At 43.8% G+C, this 23,724-nt stretch overlaps 1 protein-coding gene across 1 annotated transcript in view; it reads right to left on the bottom strand.

Annotated features, from left to right (window-relative positions):
• SHLD1 (shieldin complex subunit 1) overlaps nucleotides 1-22,975 on the bottom strand; it is a gene marked incomplete at its 3' end in the record, with an annotated part of 45,279 nt that extends 22,304 nt beyond the window's left edge. The window contains exons 1-2 of the mRNA XM_084261102.1: nucleotides 22,881-22,975; nucleotides 19,774-19,943 (exon numbers count right to left, since the gene is read on the bottom strand). Of these exons, the coding sequence (XP_084117228.1) occupies nucleotides 19,774-19,943; nucleotides 22,881-22,903 (193 nt within the window). The 5' untranslated portion in view covers nucleotides 22,904-22,975. The remainder of the gene's footprint in view (nucleotides 1-19,773; nucleotides 19,944-22,880) is intronic.
• Between the last annotated feature and the right edge of the window lie 749 nt (nucleotides 22,976-23,724).

Raw genomic sequence — 23,724 nt, 5'->3', positions numbered from 1 at the left:
GAGCACCATGCTTATGTTCTGAACATCAGATCCAACTTTCAACCTCATTTTTGTTTTCATCCTCTGCAAAAGAATGATTCCTCTTCTTTCTCTCAAGAGAAAAAAAAATCAGAGCTATGAGGAATAATAAATGTTTCCATTAGCAATTAATCATCAGACTGTTGAGAGCTAGCAGCAACACATGATTTCTTAACAATGAAAAATTATCTCCCTTTACATTCCAAGATTGTTGGGCTGAAGTACACTAATATTTCCTCACATTCAACCTAACACAGAAACGAAAGCCACTGGCACAGACTCCGCGACTCAGCCACTGGAGCTAACTTCACTTTTAGAATGCTGTCACAGGTTCTGCAGATGATTCACACACACACACACACACACACACACATGCTATCAGACAAGTGCCTCATATAAAATAATAATCAGCAGCAATAACAAATACCCAACCCAGAATACTGGTGCACCACAAAATGCATTTTCTCAAGTTATTTTATTTTACATCTTCTGTTGCCTTCATTATATTTTAATTAAAACTGCATCATGAGAAAACTTAACCTAGACCTGGAAATCATGTTCTGCTTCAATTCAGCACTTTGACAGACAGTTCACCCCTTCAAGAAACCACTGCTGAATTACAAGATACCATGAAACAGATCCCACTTGTGCCACACCATGACTAGGAGTAAAGATGATATATTTCTCTGCAATCTTTATAGACCATAACTGCTTAAATCATTCAATTCAGAAGGAATTTGTATTATGAACAGTAAAGAAGGACTTGGGGCTAGACACCAGGTCAGCATATTGAGGGTGCGTATTCCTTAGGTCTGTGCAAGTTACCTTATTTTTTATGTATGCTATCCATGGGTTGTCCATTAACAGAGTAAAATACCACTGTAAAATTTCTACACGCATGAATATAACCTAAGATGTGGACAAAAAAAAATAATTATGCCCCCTTCTCCAACCCTGCATTGTCACTTCTCTATTAGAACAGCCTCCTCCTGCTTCTGCTTTTGGTCAGGTTATTCATGGATTTATTTTCAAATAACTGTACTTAAGAGGTACAGACTATTGAAGGCAAAAGTTGTACACACTGAAGCACCGGTATCAGCTTTGCTATCTGCAGAACAGGAATATCTCTTACCCTTTTCTAAAGAGGAAGGGAAGGAGGTACCAGTCAGGATCAGATCAGAAGTATACCTAGTCTAGTATGTCCCCTCCGCTTGTGGTCTATTCTGGGTGGCAATAGGGAAATGTGGCAATGAGGATATGTAGGTGTGATCTCACACTTGAAATTAGACAGTACAAGCCTTGATGTACCATCCTGTGCATCCAGTACCTCGGCAACATTTGTGCCAGCAAGAACTATTGACTTAGTTTGTTCTTATTATCCAAATCAGTGAATAATCCCCTTTCTTAATACTGCTAAGCCCTCAGCCTTAATAATTTCCTGTAGCACTCAGTTTTATAATCTAATTACCTGCTTTGTAAGAAGTGCTTGATTTTGATTTTGCTACCTTTCCTTTTCCTCATCTTCCAATACATGCAGAGCCAACATTCAGATTCCTCACTGTTATTTTCTGGATTTAACTTTCTCTAAAAAAACCCCAAATCACAAGTTTTGAATTAATTCTCTGAAATAAAAGCATGCATATAAAACAGACCACTATGGAAGTACCAAAGCCCCCATTCATCTAGAAGATATTGCACCTGCCTGCTTTCCAGTGCTTACTATTTTTTTGGTTCTTTTTGATTTAAAAAAATCCATTCTTCCTGTGTAGGCATCACAGCCTGTACAAAGTTGGGGCCTCCTTTAGTACTAACATGCCTTTTATTGTTACTTGGAGATGTGTAAGTCAGTCTGTGGGCATTTATGGAAGGTAGGGATGCAAAGGGCTTATTTTCCTGACAAATCCAAATAACTTTTGGAATAACACCATCTCTACAACACAGGCAGCACTATCTTTATAGAATACAATCAAAGTGCAAACCTCAAGCCACCAATTGTTTTAACCTCTGCCCAGGAAACGAACATCAACTGAGCATGGCTAGAAATCCCTCAACATGCTGAAAAGAACAGCAAACAGCACCTCACACAAAATATTGTCATTTGCTTGCCAGTGCTTATTACAGCAATAAATAACCAGCTGCCTGCTGCCCTCCACATATAACCTTAGTGCGGAGGCTTGCTGTAAACACAGAAGCACTTGCTCAGCCTGACAGCTTTCCATCTGTCTGCAGAGGAGATTTTATAGGAATATATATATGTGCAGGTGTAGCCAGCCAAGGGGCTCAGCTACTACAAAATCTACAGCATACAATATCAAGAAGGAAGGGGGGTGGGAGGTTGTTAAACTCATGAAATGAAAGAAGAAATCAGACACAAGAGGGCTCCAGGATAAAACCTAATGTACTATAACCCACACTAATGCTGAATCACCAGCCTATGTTGTTTTGTTTAAAAAAATATTGTGGATGATGAAAGTGTGCTATATTTTATACTTTCAGTCTGTTACTAAAGTGCTATGAGTCAACTTTTTTGTGCTTATATGCTGCAGCCTCATCTGCTGCACACCAACTGGCTCAGTGAAGTAAAATAAAGAAACAAGCAAAAAAGTGGAGGCCTGGATTAAGACACGCAGAGAACTAGTTTAAATCCAGTGCCATATCCCCCACTTGTGTAATTTACTTTTGTGCTAAGTGCCTGAGGTGGAAGGCTGTAAGAATATTTCATCTGGACCCAATCCATGTGGTATGCTACAAGCCAGATGTTACAGAGGAGAAGCAAGGAGATGGTCAGGGCAGCATGTAAATACAAAGGCAGGGACTAAACAACTACACAGAAAACTGGGAAAAAACTCCACAATAATCCCCGCAATCATGAGTGGGATTAACCCAGGCCACATTACTGCTGAAAGCAGGGACCTCCAGCCAGAAGATAGTAACAGGCAGTAGCACTATATCCTACCTCATCACAAGGCTACAGAGCATCTTCTGCAGTGCTCTAGGCACTGGATCCACTGTAAGCTCTACTCACACACAGGAAATGAAGGCATCCCTTCCCACAGCCTCTTGCTCAGCTCTTACTCCAAATTTGCTGTAGTAGAATTGGGCAGGAACAAATTGCATCCTCTGACAGCAGTAAGACTGGCCTCTACACTAAGCAAAGTCCTGGGAGCACAGCAAGGAATACAGCTTCTTATTTCAACAGTACTGGCATCCCTGTTTTGTCCTACTCTCTCCCACCAGCCACAGATGATTCCCTCATATGTGTTTCTCTGTTGCCAATTCACAGCAGCACCTAAAGAAGCTTCAAAGTCAGGGAATAAATTCAGAAGCAGTAGGAGACCATGACAATCAGAGCAAATTTGTTTTCTCTTGCTGCACTTCAATGCCAACTGTCAGTTCAGAGCCTTTCGGGTCCAATAAACTAACTCTAGATCATTTTTCTAGCACATAGTCACGCTGTATGTCTGAGAAAATGTTTGAATGGAAGAGAGAAATGCGTAGTGAAAGCCTCCCAGTGGAAAGGAGCAAGTCAGGCTGCATGTAAGTGATCAAGTGATCATCATGTACGACAGATGCTCAAAAGCATCTGAACTCCATACAGAGAATTTAGGTCTCTCATGGTCCTACAAGGTGTCCCATGTAACAGGTCACTCTGACAAATTATAAGGCAAACCCCCCACATTGAGAATCAGACCAGGAAAACAAAGTGGGGGCGTAGGGAACAGTAAAAACCTTCCTATTAGAGTAATGAAGAAATATCCTTCATTACTGTACAAGTTCACTGCTTACGCCATGCAGGTAGTTCATATAGGCTCATACTCCTTATCTCAGTGATATTCAGACACACTCAGGAGATACCAGTATTTCAGCTCGCAGCGTTCTGGCACATGCTGCTTACATAAGCTATCCCTGTTAACTGGTAATAAAAGAACATTCTCTGATTATTTATTTATGCAACTCCAGGGGGCTGTTTGCTATCTCAGCAGTAACTATGATGAATTACATAAGAGTACCATCTGAGTGGGAGGAAGACTCATGGACAAACATGCTACATGTGGCATGATGCAAACCACTGTCCTTCTGTAGACTGCACCAGAAGGCAAAGCTTCCCAACACAAGCAGTGAGGCTGGGTGCAGGGCAGGTGAGATAAGCACCCACAGGTGTATATGCCTCTGAAAATCTAGTAGAAGGGAAAGCCACCGACAGGAAAAAAGCATATGTAAGAGAACAAACATAGATTCATAAAGGTTGGAAAATACCTCCAAGATCATTTAGTCCAACCATCCCCCTACTACGTATATTACTAACTAACCCATGTCCACAAGTACCTCATCCAACCTTTCCTTGAACAGCCTGAGGGAGAGTGACTCCACCTCCCTGGGCAACCTGTTCCAATGCCCAACCACTCTTTCTGAGAAGAATTTTCTCCTAATTTCTAACCTGAATCTCCCCTGGTGAAACTTGCAGCCATTCCCTCTTGTCCTGTCGCTGGTTGTCTATGAGAAGAGGCTGACCCCTAACCCACCACAACCTCCTTTCAGGTATTTGTAGAGAGCAATAAGGTCTCCCCTGAGCCTCCTCTTCTCCAGACCCAGTTCCCTCAGCCGCTCCTCAACAGACTTGTGCTCCGGACCCTTCACCAGCTTCATTGCCCTTCTCTGGACAAGGAAAGAAGAGTTTTTAAAGAGACTTGAGAAGTCACATTTCTTATTTACATGTTATATCACCAGAGTATCAATTCTCCATCTAAGCTACAAATACAACTGGACTGGAGGTGACCTGCCTTGGAGCATCTGATTAAATGTGTGAAGCTCAGGCTTTACTTGCAGCTCCATAGAATCATCACCTGGGCTCTCTGCCTTGGGTATAGCTGCATTGCAGATCAATGCAGCTACGCCACTTCCCCAAATGCGCACGCAGACCTGGGTGACCCACACAGGGTCATGCTATGAAAAAAACAGTTCTATGAAAGAAACAGCATGACCTCAGCATGGCACCGCAAGCCAAATTTTCCCTTTTTCCTTGTTCTGTCCTAGCCAGACATCCTTCACAATTTAAATTGGGATTTTAAGCCATTTTCACAATCTTTACCACCCACATGTAAGTGATGCAGCTGACAAGCTGAGACACCAAGGCATCCTCTGCAGACAGCAGGGACGTGTAATGCTGGTTTTACATAACAAGGTTATCACAGGCATTTCATGTTTTGCCAATTGCTATCTGCTAAACATAGATCTATATGCCCTGGTTCATATTTGCAATATCTGCACTACCAGAAGACCATAATGCCAAGCTGAAAAGAGCAGCTCCAACATCTTGGGAGCACCACACAAAAGAATCTAACACTGATGAAAGGGTGCCATGAGCAAGTGTCCATGTAACAGGAACAGTCACACACCTATACAGTTTTCCCCAGTTATTTCAATTACTTAAGGATTCATGACATGCATTTTGGGTTTTTTTTTAAAAGAAAAAATAAAGGATTTTGTGGAGATATTTCAGCTGCACAGCAGTTCTTTCACTCCAAAGTGAACACCAGCATATTTCACGGCTGCTATTACTGTATACTGTACCACTATCTTATAAAAGGCATACTCTGGCTTACAGGAGTCACGACTACTTTGTTGCTACTCCTCTCCAACTGGAGTATCACTGAAATTGTTTGCTACAAAGATGCTTCTCTTCCTTAAAAGCAGAACGGAAAATGGAGCAGGTCTAACCTGTACATGCTACAGTAGGGTCTGCAGGAGCTATAGTCCACACTTCTGTGTTCCCATTCTCCTCTGTGGTCTTCGCCCCTCATGTGACTCTTATGTCTGTTACTCTTTCCATGCAAACTTCTCACATGATTTTAAAGCTAAAAATACATCCTAGAGGTTCTGAGTTTGGGGTTTTTTTGTTTTGGCTTTGTTTTTTTTAAAGGAAATCAAATCTTTTTCTCCACAGTGGTAGAGAAAAAAATTACTTCTTTCTTTGCCTTCTAATTCAACCCCAAAGCACTCAATGCTCAAACATACACTGAAATCTGGTTTGTATTATCCTTGTTTGGAGATATGTCAGCACAAAAAACAACACAGTTTTTAATGCACACAACAAATGCAAGAGTGGTGGGAGCACTTGCTGGATTTCACACCAGAAAGAAGAGATGAAGGAAACCAAACATGCTGTTGGTTGTGGGGAGGAGACAGCTCCCGATCCAGCACAAGAGTAGACAGGGAAAGTGTTTATCTCCAGGACCCCCTCTCAGGTGTCACAGCCACCACATATCAGATCATGGGGGTATCTTGTCAAAGCTTTGGTGTTGTAAAGAAGGGTAACTTGACGAAAACTGCTCCTGCGGGCCTCTGAAGAGAGATTCTCAACGTTGGGAAACAACACAGAAGAGAAGGAAAGTCTATCTCCCTGCAGTATGGCCCTCCTCCAGACTCTGAAAAGTCAAAAAACCCCACAAAACCCCTGATGATTGTGTCCTTTTGCTGCACACAAGTGGCACCCAAACTCACTGCTACATCAGGAAAGCAGAGGACATTCTCCCAGCCCTCTACACTTTGCTTGGTGAAATACTTTTTGGATCCAAACAACATGACACACTAATCAATAGTCATTTCTCAATGTTAAGAGGTACAGCTATGGATGGTTATGTAGGAATTTAATACATAAAAACATAACTTGTCTGAAAAAGAGGAAATGTACTGCAGTTTAAACAGTAACTCAAAGTGATGGGTAAAGATGGAACACTGCCCAGCTCCCCCCCCCCCATAAAATATTCTATCACTGCCATTGCCATCCACCTTCTGACACCCTTCCTGCCCCACAGTTACATCTGTGATTGTTCCTAGAGCTCCTCAGCTTTGAAATAATGACAAAATGAACCAAAACCTATTAGTTGGAGATTAAACAACAAAACCCATTTCAAACAGGCTTCCTGGCCTCTCCCTCACAGACACTTTAATTTCCTCTTTCCCTTTCCTGAATCCTGCACTTTCATTCAATCCATATCCTTTCTACTGGCACTTCAGCATCCTTGCACAATATTGCTGAGGGGAACAGAGTTGGGCAGTGAAGCAGATGAGGCTTCTCTGCAAGAGCTGCCTGAGCTTTCGATTCTAATCGTGTGAAGGAAATGGCTCCCGCTGCTTGCTCAAAGCCAGCGCCTGAGTGAGAAGCAGGTGGTACAAACAGTTCCTGGGCAAGACGGAGCCAATGAGTCAGAACAAGGCATTTATCTCTTTTATAAAAATCTAATGGGACTTGAAGAATTTACACTACACCTTTGCACTAAAAGAACTGTCACAAGAAAAATAAGAATCTCTAACCCCTGTCTCATTGCCTGTGACGCGCCAGAGGCTCATGTCATGGCAGGCCAGACCCCACTGCTCTGGAGCATTCAGTAAATCCCTTGTAGCCATACACAGAAGCATGGAAGAATACCAATACTACTGCATGAAACCGGTATTACAGACATCAGTGCATTTTGGAGTCATACTCTTGAAGGACTAAACAAGGAATGATAGTCACAAGCTGAAATATCATCCTAGGCCATGGCTTCCATGCTGGCTATCCGCATATGAGATGCTGTACAGACCTGTTAACACAGCCTTTCTCTGAAGATTCTGGAGCCCAAGTAATGACAATTTATAGACAAATTTGTTTCAGATGAGAGCTCAGTGTAGTGAAAGCAGGACCCTTGCTTTACAAGGGACTATTAACTTCAGTAAACACTCTGCTCCTTCCAATAGCATCAGCTGACTGCCAATAAAAACCTATTTACAGATCAGGGAAGCACCCAGGGAAGCACCCATTAAGGAGGAATTCAAAACAAGGATCAGCTTTTCAGGCATGTCTGCTCTTCCATTTTGCAGCTTTACAGAGCCAGTAGCATTTGGCTATCCAAAGACAACCCCTATATCGACCTGGCATCAGTCCATGTCTTGGTCAGTAAAAATCCTTGCAGTCTTCTCATACTACCTGAGAAATTCTTCCTTGTCCCCATAATATTTAATGGCACTGTGCTGGTTACAAATGATGGCTGAAAGGCATAGGCTTTATAGAGTCTAAACTTGCTTATAAATTCCTCTGTAAAATACATACTTAAACGGTTTCTGCTTTCAATCTACAATTTTCCATTTAAAAGGAGTGTCCATCTGCACTTAAGAGCATGGAAAATGACTCATGAAGAATTGAACAAAGTCTTGTTCTCTGTCATTTATTTACAGGATTTAATTCATTCTTACTTAAACAGCTAACTCACTAACTGGCCTGGTAAGTTAAAAAAGCATTGGCATAATTATGTACAAAATTGCCTTGTGGCCACCTTAGGAACAATTGCCATAATGATATTGCTGCAGCCTGAATTAGATTAGGTCACAGTAATGGACAAACACTGATAGCTATGATGACAAAAATAAAAGCCTGGGTTGGAATGACAGTTTAGATAAAGATAAGGAAGAAATAGCCCACAGGGGCTCTTAAACCACAGCGTAAGGCAAGAAGAAAAGACCCCAGTCAGACTGGTGGGCAGACACAGCTCTGTGTACCTATTATCAGTCCCACTGTCTGGCACTGATGTGCGCTGATAGTGTGGCTGTCAGTACCAACAAATGAACCAGGTCCTCTCGCACACCAGACAACCGGTAAAAGACTAATGAGATCTAAAATAGATACATATTGTGTATATATGCCATCTGTGTTCTTTTTAGAGTTTCATGATATTCTGTAGCTAACAGCCAGACTGCTGTTGTCAGCATAAAGCATTCATAGTCAGTCATCTCCAGAAGATGGAGCTTTAAGAAAAGCGACAAACGCATTTGTTACACGGCACCTTGAAAGCAGGTAAGAACTTTTGCACAGCCTCCTTTTTAAGTGAATGCCAATCACGGTTTGCTATCATGACATTTCACACAGGTAGGCAGACTCCCCTCCTTGCTCAACATTCAGTAAATCCCTGCACTGGCTACTGAAGTAGGATCATATTTGTTTTCCTGAACCTGACTCATAGTCCCGTCTGACCTTTTTAAATCACTAGAACACTGTCTTCACATTTTAGTTTTGCCATTTCAAGCCTAAGCCAAACCCATGAGCCTTACAACCAGAAGGACCGGAAAACCACGCTGGAAACTACAAGGACTACAAGCACAGCAAACATCAAAGGCAGAAGCAGAGCAAACATTGATTGAAACTGCACCAACGGGATTTTTAAAGTAAAGCCAATAAAACCCATGAAGTTTCCTGAAATAAATATCCAGCAACAACAGTTGATTTAGGGATCATGATCATCAGTTTAGTCTTTAAACCCAGCCCACAGCACAAGGTGGGAGGATAGCATTTAGGACTTGTAGTCTTTAATTGCGGGCTGTCAGAGTAAATATTTCTGTCCTATTTCAAGGACCGTCAACTGAAAGGTCTTTGGGATGAAAAGGACCACATTACCCAAATTTCACAGCAGATAGGTGAATGCATGTAGACAATGGAGACGTGGAAAAATACAACAGAGAGAACGTGTAACGATCAATAGATCAGCTGAAGTGCATCTACACCAAGGCACGCAGCATGGGCAACAAACAGAAGGAACTAGAAGTCCTTGTAAGTCAAGGTGACTATGATGCGATTACCATCACAGAAACATGGATAATTCATGACTGGAGTGCTGCTATGGCTGGTTATAAACTATACAGGCGTGACAGGCTGGGTAGGAGAGGAGGTGGGGTAGTCCTGTATGTCAGAGAGTGCTTTGACAGCCTGGAGCTGGAGTATGGTGAAGACAAGGTTGAGCGTCCCTGGGTAAAAATCAGAGGAGTATGAAATCAGGGAGATACAGTGATAGGAGTCCACTATAGACCACCTGACCAGGAGGAGGAAGCTGATGAATTGTTTTTTAAACAACTGTGAGAAGTCTCACGATCACTAGCCCTCGTCCTTATTGGGGACTTCAACTTACCAGATGTCTCCTGGAGGTACAGCACAGCAGGGAGGAAGCAGTCTAGCAGGTTCCTGGAGTTTCTGGATGACAACTTCCTGACCCAACTGGTGAGTGAACCAACAAAGGAAGGTGCCCTGCTGGACTTGTTCTTTGTAAACAGAGAAGGCCTAGTGAGGGATGTGAAGAGGACGCCTGGGGCATAGTAATCATGAGCTGATAGAATTCTTAGTACTGGGAGAAGTAAGGAAGGGAGACAGCAGAACAAGCACCTTAGACTTCCGTACGGCTGACTTTGGACTGTTCAGAAAGCTGCTTGATAAGATTCCATCGGAGGCAGCCCTTGAAGGCAAAGGAGCCCAAGAGGTTTGGTTGTTCCTTAAGAATGAAATTTTGGAGGCACAAGAACAGGCTGTCCCAGTCTGTCAGAGGAGGAGTCGTCAAGGAAGGAAGCCAGCTTGGCTGAGTAGAGAGATCTGGGAAGAAATTAGGATAAAGAAGGAAAAATATGAGCTTTGGAACATGGGGCAGGTGTCTTGGAATGACTATAGGAATGTAGTGAGATCACGTAGGGAGAAAGTCAGAAGGGCTTAAATTGAACTGGAACTCAGACTGGACAGTTCTGTAAAGATAATTAAAAGTCTTTCTATAGGTATATTAACAATAAAAGGAGGGGCAAGGAGAATCTCCAGCCCTTATTGGATGCAGGGGGAACATTAGTGACAAGGGATGAGGACAAGGCTGAGGTACTTAATTCCTACTTTACCTCAGTCTTTAATAGTAAAGATGGATATTTCCCGAGCACTCATCCTCAGGATCGGGCTGATAGGGAAAAGGAAGAATAACAAAGCTCCCATGGTTCAGGTGGAAATGATTAGCAACCTGCTTGGCCAATTAGACACCTACAAGTCAATGGGGCCTGATGGGATCCACCCAAGTGTACTGAGAGAGCTGGCAGATGTGCTTGCTAAATCCCTTTCCATGATCTACCAGCAATCCTGGCAAACTGGGGAAGTTCCACTCAACTGGAGGCTGGCAGATGTGACACCCATATACAAGAAGGGCTGGAAAGAGGATCTGGGGAACTACAGGCCTGTCAGTCTGACCTCAGTCCCGGGGAAGATCATGGAGAGGGTCATCTTGGGAGCTACCATGCAGCACATGCATGATGGCCAGGGGATCAGGCCTAGTCAACATGGGTTTACAAAAGGTAGATCCTGTCAAACTAACCTGATCACCTTCTATGACAAGGTGACCCACTTAATGGACAAGGGGAAGGCTGTGGATGTGATATACCTGGACTTCAGGAAAGCCTTTGATGCCGTTTCTCACAGCATTCTGACTGAGAAACTGGCTGCCACTGGCCTGGAGAGATGGACCCTCAGCTGGGTTAAAACATGGCTGGATGGCCAGGCCAAAGGGTTGTGGTAAATGAAACAAAATCCAGCTGGAGGCCAGTCAAGAGTGGCATCCCCCAGGGCTCAGTCCTGGGTCCAGTTTTGTTCAACGTCTTTATCAATGACCTCCATGAAGGGATTGAATCCTCCCTCAGTAAGTTTGCAGATGACACTAAACTAGGAGGAAGTGTTGATCTGCCTGAGAGCAGGGAGTCTCTTCAGAGGGATCTGAACAGACTGGACTGATGGGCTGAGACCAACGGGATGAAGTTTAACATGGCCAAGTGTAGAGTGCTGCACATGGGACATAACAACCCCATGCAGAGCTACAGGAGTGGGGGAGACTGGCTGGAGAGCTGTCAGGCAGAGAAGGACCTGGGGGTGTTGGTTGACTGCACACTGAATATGAGCCAGCAGTGTGCCCAGGCAGCCAGGCAAGCCAATGGCATCTTGGCTTGTATCAAAAACAGTGTGGCCAGTAGGTCTGGCTGGGGAGGTGATTGTGCCCCTGTACTCGGCATTGCTGAGGCTGCACCTTGAGTACTGTGTCCAGTTCTGGGCTCCTCACTGTTAAGAAGGACCTTGAGGTCCTCAAGCGAGTGCAGAGAAGGGCAACCAGGCTGGTGAAAGTGCTGGAGGGCAAATCCTATGAGGAGTGGCTGAGGGAGCTGGGGTTGTTTAGCCTGGAGAAGAGAAGGCTGAGGGGAGACCTTATCACCACCTACAACTACATAAAGGGAGATTGTAGAGACGTGGGCAATGGTCTCTTCAGCCAGGTGACAGGAGATACGACAAGGGGAAATGGCACGAAGCTGCACCAGGGCAGGTTCAGATTAGATGTTAGGAAAAAAATTTTCACTGAAAGAGTTGTCAGGGCCTGGGACAGGCTACCCAGAGAGGGGGTTGAGTCACCTTCCCTGGATGTGTTTAAAAAAAGGGTAGATGAGGTACTTTGGGATGTAGTGTAGCTTAGGATGGGAACAGTTGGACTTGATGATCTTAAAGGTCTTTTCCAACCTTGTGATTCTGTGAAGATGTCTGCAAGATCACAAATGACTCAGAGAAGGAAGCAGCAGTAATCACACACTGTTCATTAGCCTGCAGAAACTGAGGAGATTCAGGAGATGAAAGGAAGCAAAACAAAGCCAGGGTTTTCCCACAGTCCCACTCCCACACTGAGAGAGACAGAGAGGTCCAAAAGCAGTTAGAGAAATTCCTAGAAGGATCATTCATCAGGAGCTAGTGACAGCATCTGTGTCTCCTAAACCAGAAGTCTTGCAGGGATGGGATCACTTCTATTTATAATGCTCTTTAAATATCACTGTTACCTGCTGCTGAAGATGATTTACCATTCCAGTGATCTTCTCTCTGACCCACTTCAGGCATTCTCATACTACCCTGTCCTGTGTTTTCTTCTTTTGAGATGTCTCCTGTTACATTGTGCCTCAATTGGAACTCACAAAACCATTTAAATCTAAAGTTTATTTGTGGGCGGACACATCAATCAGACTCTGACACCTCATGTCTCCTGGCAAGGTGGCTCAGTATCTGCAAATGAGGAGTCTGAAGCATTTAAGAGAAACCTTTATAAAGTGAATGTTGTCTGTAAAAAAGAATGTGACGTAGTTTTGCACACAGGAAACCAAAATCCTGACTACAAATCTTTCAGCAGTGTACTGGATGCAGCAGCACACATTCAGTCATTAAGCCTTGTTATGTATAAGCACATTTCACCACTCAGTATCCAGGCTTTAGATCACATAGTGAACCAGAGCAACTCTGCATCACCTTCACAACATACCAACTTTACATTTAAAATGCAAAATAACCTAAAGATTAACAAAATTATTAGGATTTGAAACATTTCACCTTTTCTTTCTTCTTGAGAAGACTAGAGTATTAAGAAAAAAAACCTAGTAATTTGATCTGATTTGACAGTTGTCCTGGTTTTGGTCAGGATGGAGTTATTTGTAACAGCAGATGGATGCTGTGTTTGAGAGTAAAATGGGAGTAGTGCTGATAACACCCTGATGTTTCTAGTTGCTGTCAGACAGTCAAGGACTTTCTCAGCTCTTCATGAGAAAGGAGGGGCGAAGCCAGGACAGGTGGCCCAACTGACCAAAGAGAGTATTCCACGCCAGTTACGTCCTGCCCAGGATATCGGGGGCTGACGGGAGGAAGGCCTGGGGCGGCTCCGGGACGCGCGGTGCTTGGGGGACGGTCGGGTTCTGGGACGGCTCTGGTTGGCACGGCCTGAGTTGTGTGGTTTGGTGAGAAACTGCATTGTGTATCAACAGCTTCATATATTCTTGCTTTGAAGTCCTGTTAGTACTGTTACATTGTATCTTTCTGTTATCTTAGTAAACTATCCTTATCCCAACCCACGGGCCTCTTAATTTCCTGGTTTTGGGGTTATTTGCCCCTTCCTCTTCCTTTTTCCCTTCCCTTACTTCTCACCCCCCCCCCCCCCCTTCCCTTTAACCTGCTCTTTTCCTTTAAGGAGCAGGCAGCTGCGTGGATCTTGGCCCTCAGCCGGGTGAAACCATGACAACAGTGAACTTTGTTAAAATTTATCAATAAAAAATACATTCACTTGAAAATAAGTGCTTCTTTGCTTTTGATAAGCTAAGCAAATGACCCACCTTGACAAATAACTGGATTTTTATACCAGTATCAGGTATAAAAAAGAAAGTTGCTAAAATAAGAACTTTTTGAAAGGCCAAAAAAAAAAAAAGACAGTCACACCCAAAGAAACATAATATAACCAAGCTTGAAAGACTCTTAATTTCCATAGCAAAAACAGCACCACTGCAACCTTCACAGACAGAAGTGGAAGGCTATTCCCAGACAAAAACAGATTCTTCACCAACAGGTTACGTTAGCCACCTTATTACAGGATCCACCCAGTAAACAAAGAGCAGTCAACGTTCCTGAGAAGTATTCCTACCTCAGTCTTGGGGAGCGTTTAGCATAATTTCTTAACAGCAGCAAACTGCCACAGGTCTGAGCTGGTACAGTGACATACGCTCCCACCACCTGCTGAAAACCTAAAAAATTAGCGGTGCTCCAAGTCCCAAGCATGCAAGGCTGGTGGCATCAGAAACGTGTAACATTGCTCACTAGAGGGCAGCAGGAAACTAATAAACCAAATAAAATCCAAAAATTCCCGAACCGGGGGCAATGATCTTCATCAAGGCCAAGGCAGTTATGCACAGGTCACCTGCCTTAAAATCCAATTAATTCAGATGGTGTTTGGGATGACAGTTCAAAATAAAGTGGGTTTGCAAGTGGGAGAGTGAGTTAACCTCCTGCAGTCGAAGGAGGCTTTGTAACAGCTCAAAGCACCTTTGTACAGTACTCTCTCCTTCACCCCACATCAAGCCAAAAAGTAAAAATATTCTTAGGGCAATATGTCTTTTTGGTAAAGAGAAGTTTCTGTACCTAACCATGGCAGCCAGAAGCACAAGGAGAAGTCCTCCTTAGCTTAGCTTTGCCTCAAAGTGATTTAAAATATAATATATGTTTTGGATTTACAAAGTTACAGAGACCTGATAAATGAGATTACCCATAAAGGCTTTTAGGTTGTCTCTGGCATGGCCAGAGAAAAGCACATTTTGGAAATTCTGCAACTTCTGGTAGTAGCTCAGCTTCTTGGCTGAGTTACAGTCTCTGTACTAAGTAATGAAGGAATTCACGGAATTCTAGGCTGCATAGAATCTCCAAGCACCCATCAGGTGCCATCCCTGAAAGGTTGCTGCTGACATGACAAGTACAGCCTGCTCCTTTCATTTTCAGCTTCTACGTCAGCACTTGTGCACAATTCCCTCATAGAAAAAACACAAACCATGCCAGGTTTCATCAATAAACACAACTCACTTCTGCAAATGAGATTAAGCAACAGGCAAGTAGACACAGTAAATAGGAGAGAGCATTTAGGGACAAGTCAGAACACATGCACCAACATCAGTGTGACTCCTCAGCTGCTAATAAAAGACATAACCCAATGCAAAACTAAGCACGTTGATTCACTGCATACGTGTAGCTTTTTTTTTTTTTTTTCCAAAGAAATTGCAATTGCCTATGGAACTGAACACTCTGTTAACATGCTGGATATCTCTGACTTGTTTAACACACAGACTTGGTTGATTGAAAACACAGAAAGCAACTGGAACAGTGAAAAAAAATTACTTATTTTTAAACTGGGATAATCTTGTTATCAGGTGTCATCTTGATTTGTGGCCCACACTGACCAATTTGCCTGAAGCCAGTGACTATCCAGTGAAATGGTTCTGCTCCATTTCTCCCAAGCTCTCATGACTTCTTCCAAAAGGACTATTTTTGAAGGAAGCCTACAAAACCCACAGTCTATGAAAAAGAACCTATAGCCTAGATGCCCACATCGGAAAAGTGATTAATATTCTAACATTATTCTTTCCAGAAGCCACTGTTATGGAAAGACTGTAGCCCTATATGAAAGACATGACACGTTGCAGACTGCTGTATCCTGGCATATACATGTGCTGCTGCCAGCAAGAGCAGCTGTCCCCATCTCCTCCACACAGACATTCACGTGGCAGCCCAGCAAGCTGGGTCAGTGCCCTGAGCTGACACCTCACGTGGCCACCCGGGTAGCAGCTCTAAGGATGGAACCAGACTAAGAAACACAGACAAGGGTAGCCTGGGACTCTCACTGCATTAGAGAAGTCCACAGAAAATACCCCAAGGTAAGCCTGGGCTCAAACCTGAACCAAACTGCAGGAGCAGAAGTAATACTTCCGGCGAGGCAACTAAAGGTTCAACACCTCTGTCCTCCCAAACTAGCTTTTATTGTTTGTTTTTCTAAAAATCCAGCCAGCTTTGAGATACATACAAGCCTCTACAATCACACAGTGAACTCTGTCTTCCTTCACCATCCCACCTCTCCAGCAACATCCTTCTTCTCCCACTGTCATCCTATGACTGTTCTCTCTGTTCCTGTAACGCTACATTTTCCATATACTTTGCCTGTCCACTGGATGACCCTGTCTACCTATCCATTCTGCTAAGGACTCGGCTTTTTACTACTTTTCATTACAAAGAAAAAGTGATTAAAGAAGAAGCTACAGGACAAACAAGGAAACAGCACCACAGGCAGATGGGGCACAACTCTCTCTGCCCATGCTTCAGACAGGCAGTCTCCCAAGCATGGTGTTATGGCTCAACTCCCAAATGCTGCAAACCCAGCTCTGCAGCATGGGCAGAGCCTGCACCACATCTGTAGTCTATTCTGTAACCTTTTTTTAGGCTGCTATTTTTCCACTGTGTTTCCATTGTCCCTGGTATGCTCTGGTTCACTGCCATACAAGAAAAAAGAACACTGCCAGTGACTTATTTCATTGTAGACAACCATTATTAGCTGTCTTTCAAATACTAATTACGGCTTTCCTGCACACACCCCTGACCACTGCCAAGTAGGAACTTTTGCAGGCAACTTTTCTTAATCCAAAGGAAGTAGTACTGTACTGATGCAGCATCATATTATCAAGTGATACAGGTTAGGAACACTAAAACCATTTACATTTTTATATTATTCTTTTTCAGTATGGGATAATTAAACCAAAGGAAGCATATTGAAAAGTTCACTGATCCAATTTAACCTCCTCAGTCACTGCTTAAACACTTGAACTGTCTACGACAATAAGCTAAAAGCATGTATGTTTGTGGAAGAGCAGAACCCCTGGTCCGGCACAAACCATAAACCCCACTCATTTATACATAACTTAGGCCTTTAGCAGTATTCCCACAGGACTACTGTTTTCTTGCCTATGGATGTCTGCTTTCACACACTGTTTTCATGGCTAATAGGTATTTTCTGCCATTAGAAGTGATGGAGCCTTTCTAGACTAGCAAGACCTATTACAAGTGACTCAGGCACTAGGAATACTTCCATACCCATTTCTGATTCCTGGGGCTAGGATGACATGATATTTTAGTCAATCTCATCCAGTTCACATGACAGATGTCCTGTCCTGTCCTGTCCGTGTGCTTCTTTCCTAAGGAAGCTGTCACATTACCAGAGACATGGAAATGCTTTTGAATCACTAAGGAAGATCCTCACCCCTAATAAAAATCTTTCAAGATTGATGACAAGACTCATCATGCATCCTGCCAAGCCCCAGGCCACAATCTTCTGGTCATACCTTGGGGTGCAAGCTATAGCCACCCCTGCTCTCCTAATTTATCTTGTGTCACAGCAGCAGTTTACAATGTCTCATGAGGAAACAAACAAGCAGAGGAGCTTCCTTTCCCAAGATACATTGGTCAGACCTTGTTTGTCCAAGAACAACTGACACAGGCAGTTTTCAAACCTGTCCTCCTGCCTCTTCTGTCACACTGACTGAAGTCAATAGCTTAGAAAGCTGAAGTTGCCTCAATCAAGAAAAGAGTTTGAGTACGTCTACTGCTTTGACGGTGTGGTAAGGAGCAAAGAGCTGAGATATTCAAAGCATGAACTGAGTCCAATGGGACACTTGGCTATTTCACTACCAGCAGCACAGGGTAAAGAATAACTTTACAGCGTGCATCCCACAGTTATTGCGAAGTGGGTGTAGTTGTGAGACATCTCTAAAACAAGCAATGGATGGAGAGGGTTCACAGGCCTGATTTGCCCTTCTCAGCACACATGGAATCCTCACTGACACCAAGAGGTGTTTGAGACAGCAAAGAGGCAGGACCTGGCCTCTCCACCTACCTCAGTATTGAGCTTTAGCCACACATTCCACACATGCCCTGTAAACTACTTGCCCAAAGCTATCATTTGGGTTTAGAGCCACCTGTCTTTGTTTCCACCTACGTCACTGCAGCTATGCCTCAGACCAGTCCTAGGACTGCTGAATGGGCATGCAGTTCTGCACATCCCATTCACTGGAGCTGTCAAGTCCAGTTGCCCTGAGCCACACCAAATGGTGTTTGTGCAACTAATCCACCCTACACACGTTGCAGGAACTGCCTCACAGCTCCCCGAATTTCTCCATGCCTGCAACACCCGGTTTGTGAAATCTGAGTAGACAAGTGCCTCCCAGCTTTTATTACTGTCAGAGAAACTTCTGTATCCTCCTCTCCCACAAAAAATGGGAAAAGCTTGCTCAGGGCATTTCTCCTAGTGGTAGTCACCACTTATGCATCAAAAATAAAGCAAAACTGCAAACCAGATACACCATTCCTCTAATGCAATGTGGAACATGTAATTTAATATGGACCATAGTTTGAAGCAGAGTTTACAGTAGAAGATCTGCATCATTACTAACATAAGACATGTGACTTCCTGGTCTGCACAGGAAAAACAAAGCAAGGATTGGTATCTACTCTTTGCAGATTTCATTACGGTTCTGGGTGTCCCACAATTAGAGGAAGACAACTCTGCAGGCAAGAAGTCAACATCAACAGAGCTAGCTTAGTTTGGTAGATCCCGCTGCTTACCTGTTTAGCATGCAAAATAATGGAATTAAAAACCTCACATGTCTAATTCCAAGGCAACTTCTTCGAACTGGGCCAAAGTAAACTACACAGTGTCAGAAGAAGAGGAGCCAAACTCTATGTTTACACTACTTAAGACTCCAAAGCAAGCAGAAATGTCATCAGTGACATTTCACCTGCTCAGGTGAAATGGCAAACCACCTCCACACATTATTTGCTGATCAGATTTTATTTCCCTCCCAAATATTAAATATAATTATTACAACTTCCAGCCCGGCCAGTACAAAAACATGGCAAGAAGTATCACTGGGCCGGTGCATTTCAGTTTCATACTTCTTGCCATGTATTCACACTGACCAGGCCGAGAATGTGCCAGCCAGCCCTTGATTGTCCCAGATACACCATTACTCCTGAGAATCTGGCGTAGCAGCTGGCATAAAATGTTACTTCTGCAGGCATCAGTCCTCCGTCAAGCAAGGAAACTGCTGTCTTCCAAGAGCTGAACTGAAGCAGTCCTCATCACACTTTCCTCATAACACTTTCAAAGTAAAGGGCTATAGAGGCCACATCCTGAGCTCATGAATGGAAGATACACGGTGAGCACATAAAGAACAGGAGGAAAAGTTTAAAAATGTTTCTTACTGACTATGGGAACTTGAGACAGTATTTCCCACTGCTGCCTGAAGGACTGCTCTGTGGGTTAGTTCAAGTAACTTACTTTCTCTGAGAACAAACTAAGGTCTCCGAAGAAACAGCATTGTCAAAACATTATCAGCTGATAGGATCCCTGAACTCCTCTCCTGTGTTTCATGACATGAACCCACAGCTCACACTGTATCTGTAAAGCTGGAACAGACTGTAGTTCTGGTAAACCATGTTTCAAGACAAGGCAGATGCACCTCTAGCAGACTGCTGCCACTCAAATGACACGCTGCCTAAATAGTTAACGCATTGCCTGAAGAAAGGGCACATGAGGAGGCAGGTCTTACCTGTAGGTGGAGAGGGAAAAGTATCCACAGAAGGAAAGAGCTCCTCGCTGGTTTCAGAGCTGTGTGAAGGCAGAAAGCGCTCTGCTAGGTCACAAACAGAAGGTAGGTCCCATGTGCTGCTCTCCTCCAAGTCATGACTTGGTGATGTCTCTTTTCTTTCCATGGTCCCACTGCAGAGATACAAATGTGACAAATGGAGTTTTAAAGCATAAAGATCCAAGCAGAGGTTAATACAATCTGACATTTTTACACTGCTCAGAGCAGCTGTTCTGGCATACTGGTATTTAAGAAAATAAGAGCAAATTTAATGATGCAAATGAAGAACAGCAAAACCCACGGACGACAGCCCTCAGCAGGATAACTAGGAGTCCACAACAAAATTGGCTTTTCTAGAGGCTTCCCTGAGGTACAGCTTCAGGACTCAACTCTGGAAAGCTATGGAATATAATCACTTCAAGGTGTTGAAGTGATTACATGTGCAATATAAAGGGAAACTTGTTCTTCAGAGTCCCTGCCCTTTAGCACTGATGCTTCTAGATGTCAAAAGTTAAACCCATCCTTCCAGACTCTGTTCACTGAATTCACCACACTCACTAGTAGAAGGAAAGAACATCTTAAAACTTGGAACATCAATCCCACAGTGACAGCAAGGATTCCCTAGGGGAGGGCAGTTGTGCTGTATACGCTGTGCACGCCACTTTGGAAAACTGTGGTTGAAGCATCACCACATCCCAACTTACTTCTCTTGAGCTCCCTGAACCAGTTCATCACCACAGAGGGTGGGAACACACCAACAGATGGACAGCAGGGCAGAGCAGATGCCATCCAGCTTCACATGACGGGCCACAGTGGACAGGCAATTCTTTTTGAGAGGATCAAACTCAAACATACCACTCCAGCAGCTCCAAGCACACACACACAAGCATTTGAAGCAGGAGAGGAGTGAAATGCAAAAATCTGGTGGGGCAGGAGCTTGCAGAATAACAGAGAGGAGCAAGTAGGAATCCTTGGCTGAAGCATGGTTACCACTGACACAGCAAGAGGGGCCCTCTTTATACCTCAAGGGAAGATACTTGCAAGGAAAGATGCAGAAGAGCCCCGAACACCCTCAGTTTCCACATAATACCTAAGTCACTAGCCTTGGGACACTCTGCACAACCCTTTGTGGGGCAGCTGAGACTCTCCACCTACAGTAAAGTTCAGAGCAGAGCACTGTCATACTCCAGCTCACACCTCTAGCAACACCAAGTGGAGGAGGAATTGACCCAGTCCTTACTGCAAGGCTTTATGCCAGAAGGACCTTCAGGCAGGACTTTCAGTTAAACACCTACCGAGCGCTGATGACAAGACTGAGTGGGGTAATGCCGGAGCCGAAGTTTTGCGGACTCCACTCAGACCAGTGTGATCAAAGCTGAGCTCGTTTACTGAAACACACACACACAGCTCATACAGGTTTCCATAGCAGTACATGAGTTGCATCACATGGCTATTGGTTAGATGCTCCATTCACCTGCCTCACATGCGTCTCACTATTGCTAATGATTGGTTACAGCTACACAGTCACATTGTTCCTTTTTAAGGCAGTTGTTAACATTCTTGCAGTTTGTTATCTCATGGATTTTCTTGCAAGGTTGTGTTCTCACAGAAATCTGCCCTCCTGCTACTGCATACCAACATATCTCTGCTGCCTTCCCCAGACCTGATTATATGGGGGTCAGGAATAAATCTGTGGGCCACAAAACCCACTCCTCTCAAAATGCATTGCTACAGGGTAAAGGTGAGTAGACATAGTGATTTTCCCTTCAAGTAACAGATGATGCTTTTCATGGAAAAGACCTGGTGAGAAGAATGTTTCTTGTGAAATGTGAATTTAATTCCCAGCTCTCACAGAGACTCCAGAAGACTTTGTGCAAGTTTCTTTCATTCACATGTTTTGTGAATTAAAAAAAAAAAAAAAGCAAGCAGATTGTGGCTCTCTGCACTGCCTCTCCACCTGGCTGTATCCTTCTGCTATTTTGGTAGAAGACTGATAGGACAGAGGAACCAGCTCCAGTGGTCAGTCAACAGCTTTGGGACCCTGCAGGCTCACATTTAGTTCCTCCTCTGTAAAATGAAGAATGCAACACATTCTCACCTCAGGAGTGTTGTCAGTGAGGAATATCACAGCCACAGGGGCCACAGAAATGTCTATAAGGAATTAGTACTGAAAAATTAAGTGAATACCCTACCCCCATACAGATTTCTTTAAAAAATAACAACATTCCTTAGGTGTTGAGTCTAGTATGATGCACCTCTGACCTTTGCAGAATGCTGAGTAACTTGCTAATGAACAGAGCGGAGGTGTTGGCTGCAATACTGGAGGAGACCAGCTGCCTTGCCATGGAGGGACAAGCAAGGTCAGTGCATTCGTATAAAGTTATCAGGGAAAACAGAGTGGAAGATTAAAAGCAAAGCAAAGTGGACAACTCTCTGCCCCCCAACAGTCACATCAGAAGGAAGCTTCTCCTCCATTGCTCTTCATGTCCCAAAACACAGATGATCTGTGCATAAGGAGATACTTATAAGGAGAAAATACTATTTTTATGATTTGTGCTACTTCTTAAATAGACTAATATTTTAGAGGACAAAGCTCCCTATTTCAGTCCTTGGTCTGGAAAAAAAAGAAAACCACACCAAAAGCTCAAGCAATCCTATCCCTCTAAGTGCAAGTAGGAGATATAGCAGGAGGAGCTGCTTTTGTGGTTTAGCTCAATAACAGCAGCTTAAGGCTGTCATTGATATGGGTTGCTGTGACCCTGGCCACCTTTGTCAGCTGCCTCCCTGACCTCCTTCCTCATATTACCATGACAGAGCTAAAAACATGTGCAGCCATCATTGGATGATCAGGTTCAGATAAAACAAATCACCTCTTAGAAAAAAAAAAACAAAACCTAAAAAGTTTTCCCTTGGATCAGCTCCCTCTACAATTTCAGAGCTCCATTTGACCATGTAAGGCAGTGTAAGTAAAGCCTACAGTAGTTCTACTCCCAAAACCTATGGAGAAACTTGTCAGGGCTTGCAAGAACTCAGAGTGGTCCTGGATCTTCAGGAACATGTAAGAAACATACCTTTGTGCCAGACCTGTGAACATCACTGATGCAGAAGTAGACTCCTTGGACAGAGCCTAGGAGCAGTCTGTCACCACTTCAGGATCCCCTGCTTCCTTCATGGTTCGTCAATACCAGTTTACCGGAATGAAACAAACAGGTTGGCTACATGCTTTGCATCAGCTGATCAGGCTGATAGACAGTGTGACCTTTCAAAGCACATACACCTACTGATGTCAACAGTCAGTCATCACATATACAACTGTTTGTTGGGTCTGGCACAGAGAAAAGTTTTTTTCTAGGAATATGAAACAGCACATTTAGTAAAGTCCTGGAATCTTTTGACACTAATAGGGACTTCCTGGAAAGGGGTTAGTAAGCTATAATAATAAAGACAAGATTTTCTTTATAAGAAGCTGCCAGATGGGCTGTTTATTCAAAACCCATAAAGCAGAGAAGTGAACTACAGCTGACACCCTCCTCTCCCTCTTGCAAAGGCGCAGGTATTTTCCCAACAGGTTTATCTAGCAGTGCTTTGACACTGACAACCTGTGCAGCGTCAAACCTCAACCAGTAAATGTGTTTTAAGAAAGCCACGTAACCCAGCCTAGCCACAAAACCCAAATCCTGTTTCCCACCCTCTGCTATTAGCTCATTATTTTCACTGAACAACCAGGACAAACACTACTGGGAGGGAACTGGATTTTCCTCTGGGACACCCTTGGTCGGTGGCACTGCACTGCTACCGGGAACTTCCCAGTCAAATGCACACGGATGGTCCTGCACAGACACAATAGGTTGATGGCACATGCAGCGGGCACATCAGTGGGTGCGAGGCACAGGCCTTACCCGCTGCCCTGCTCAG

The sequence above is a fragment of the Gallinula chloropus genome (assembly GCF_964237585.1).
Source record: "Gallinula chloropus genome assembly, chromosome: 3".
Taxonomy (NCBI): domain Eukaryota; kingdom Metazoa; phylum Chordata; class Aves; order Gruiformes; family Rallidae; genus Gallinula; species Gallinula chloropus.
The sequence above is the reverse complement of the archived record's forward strand: the minus strand, read 5'-3'. Positions and strand labels throughout refer to the sequence as shown.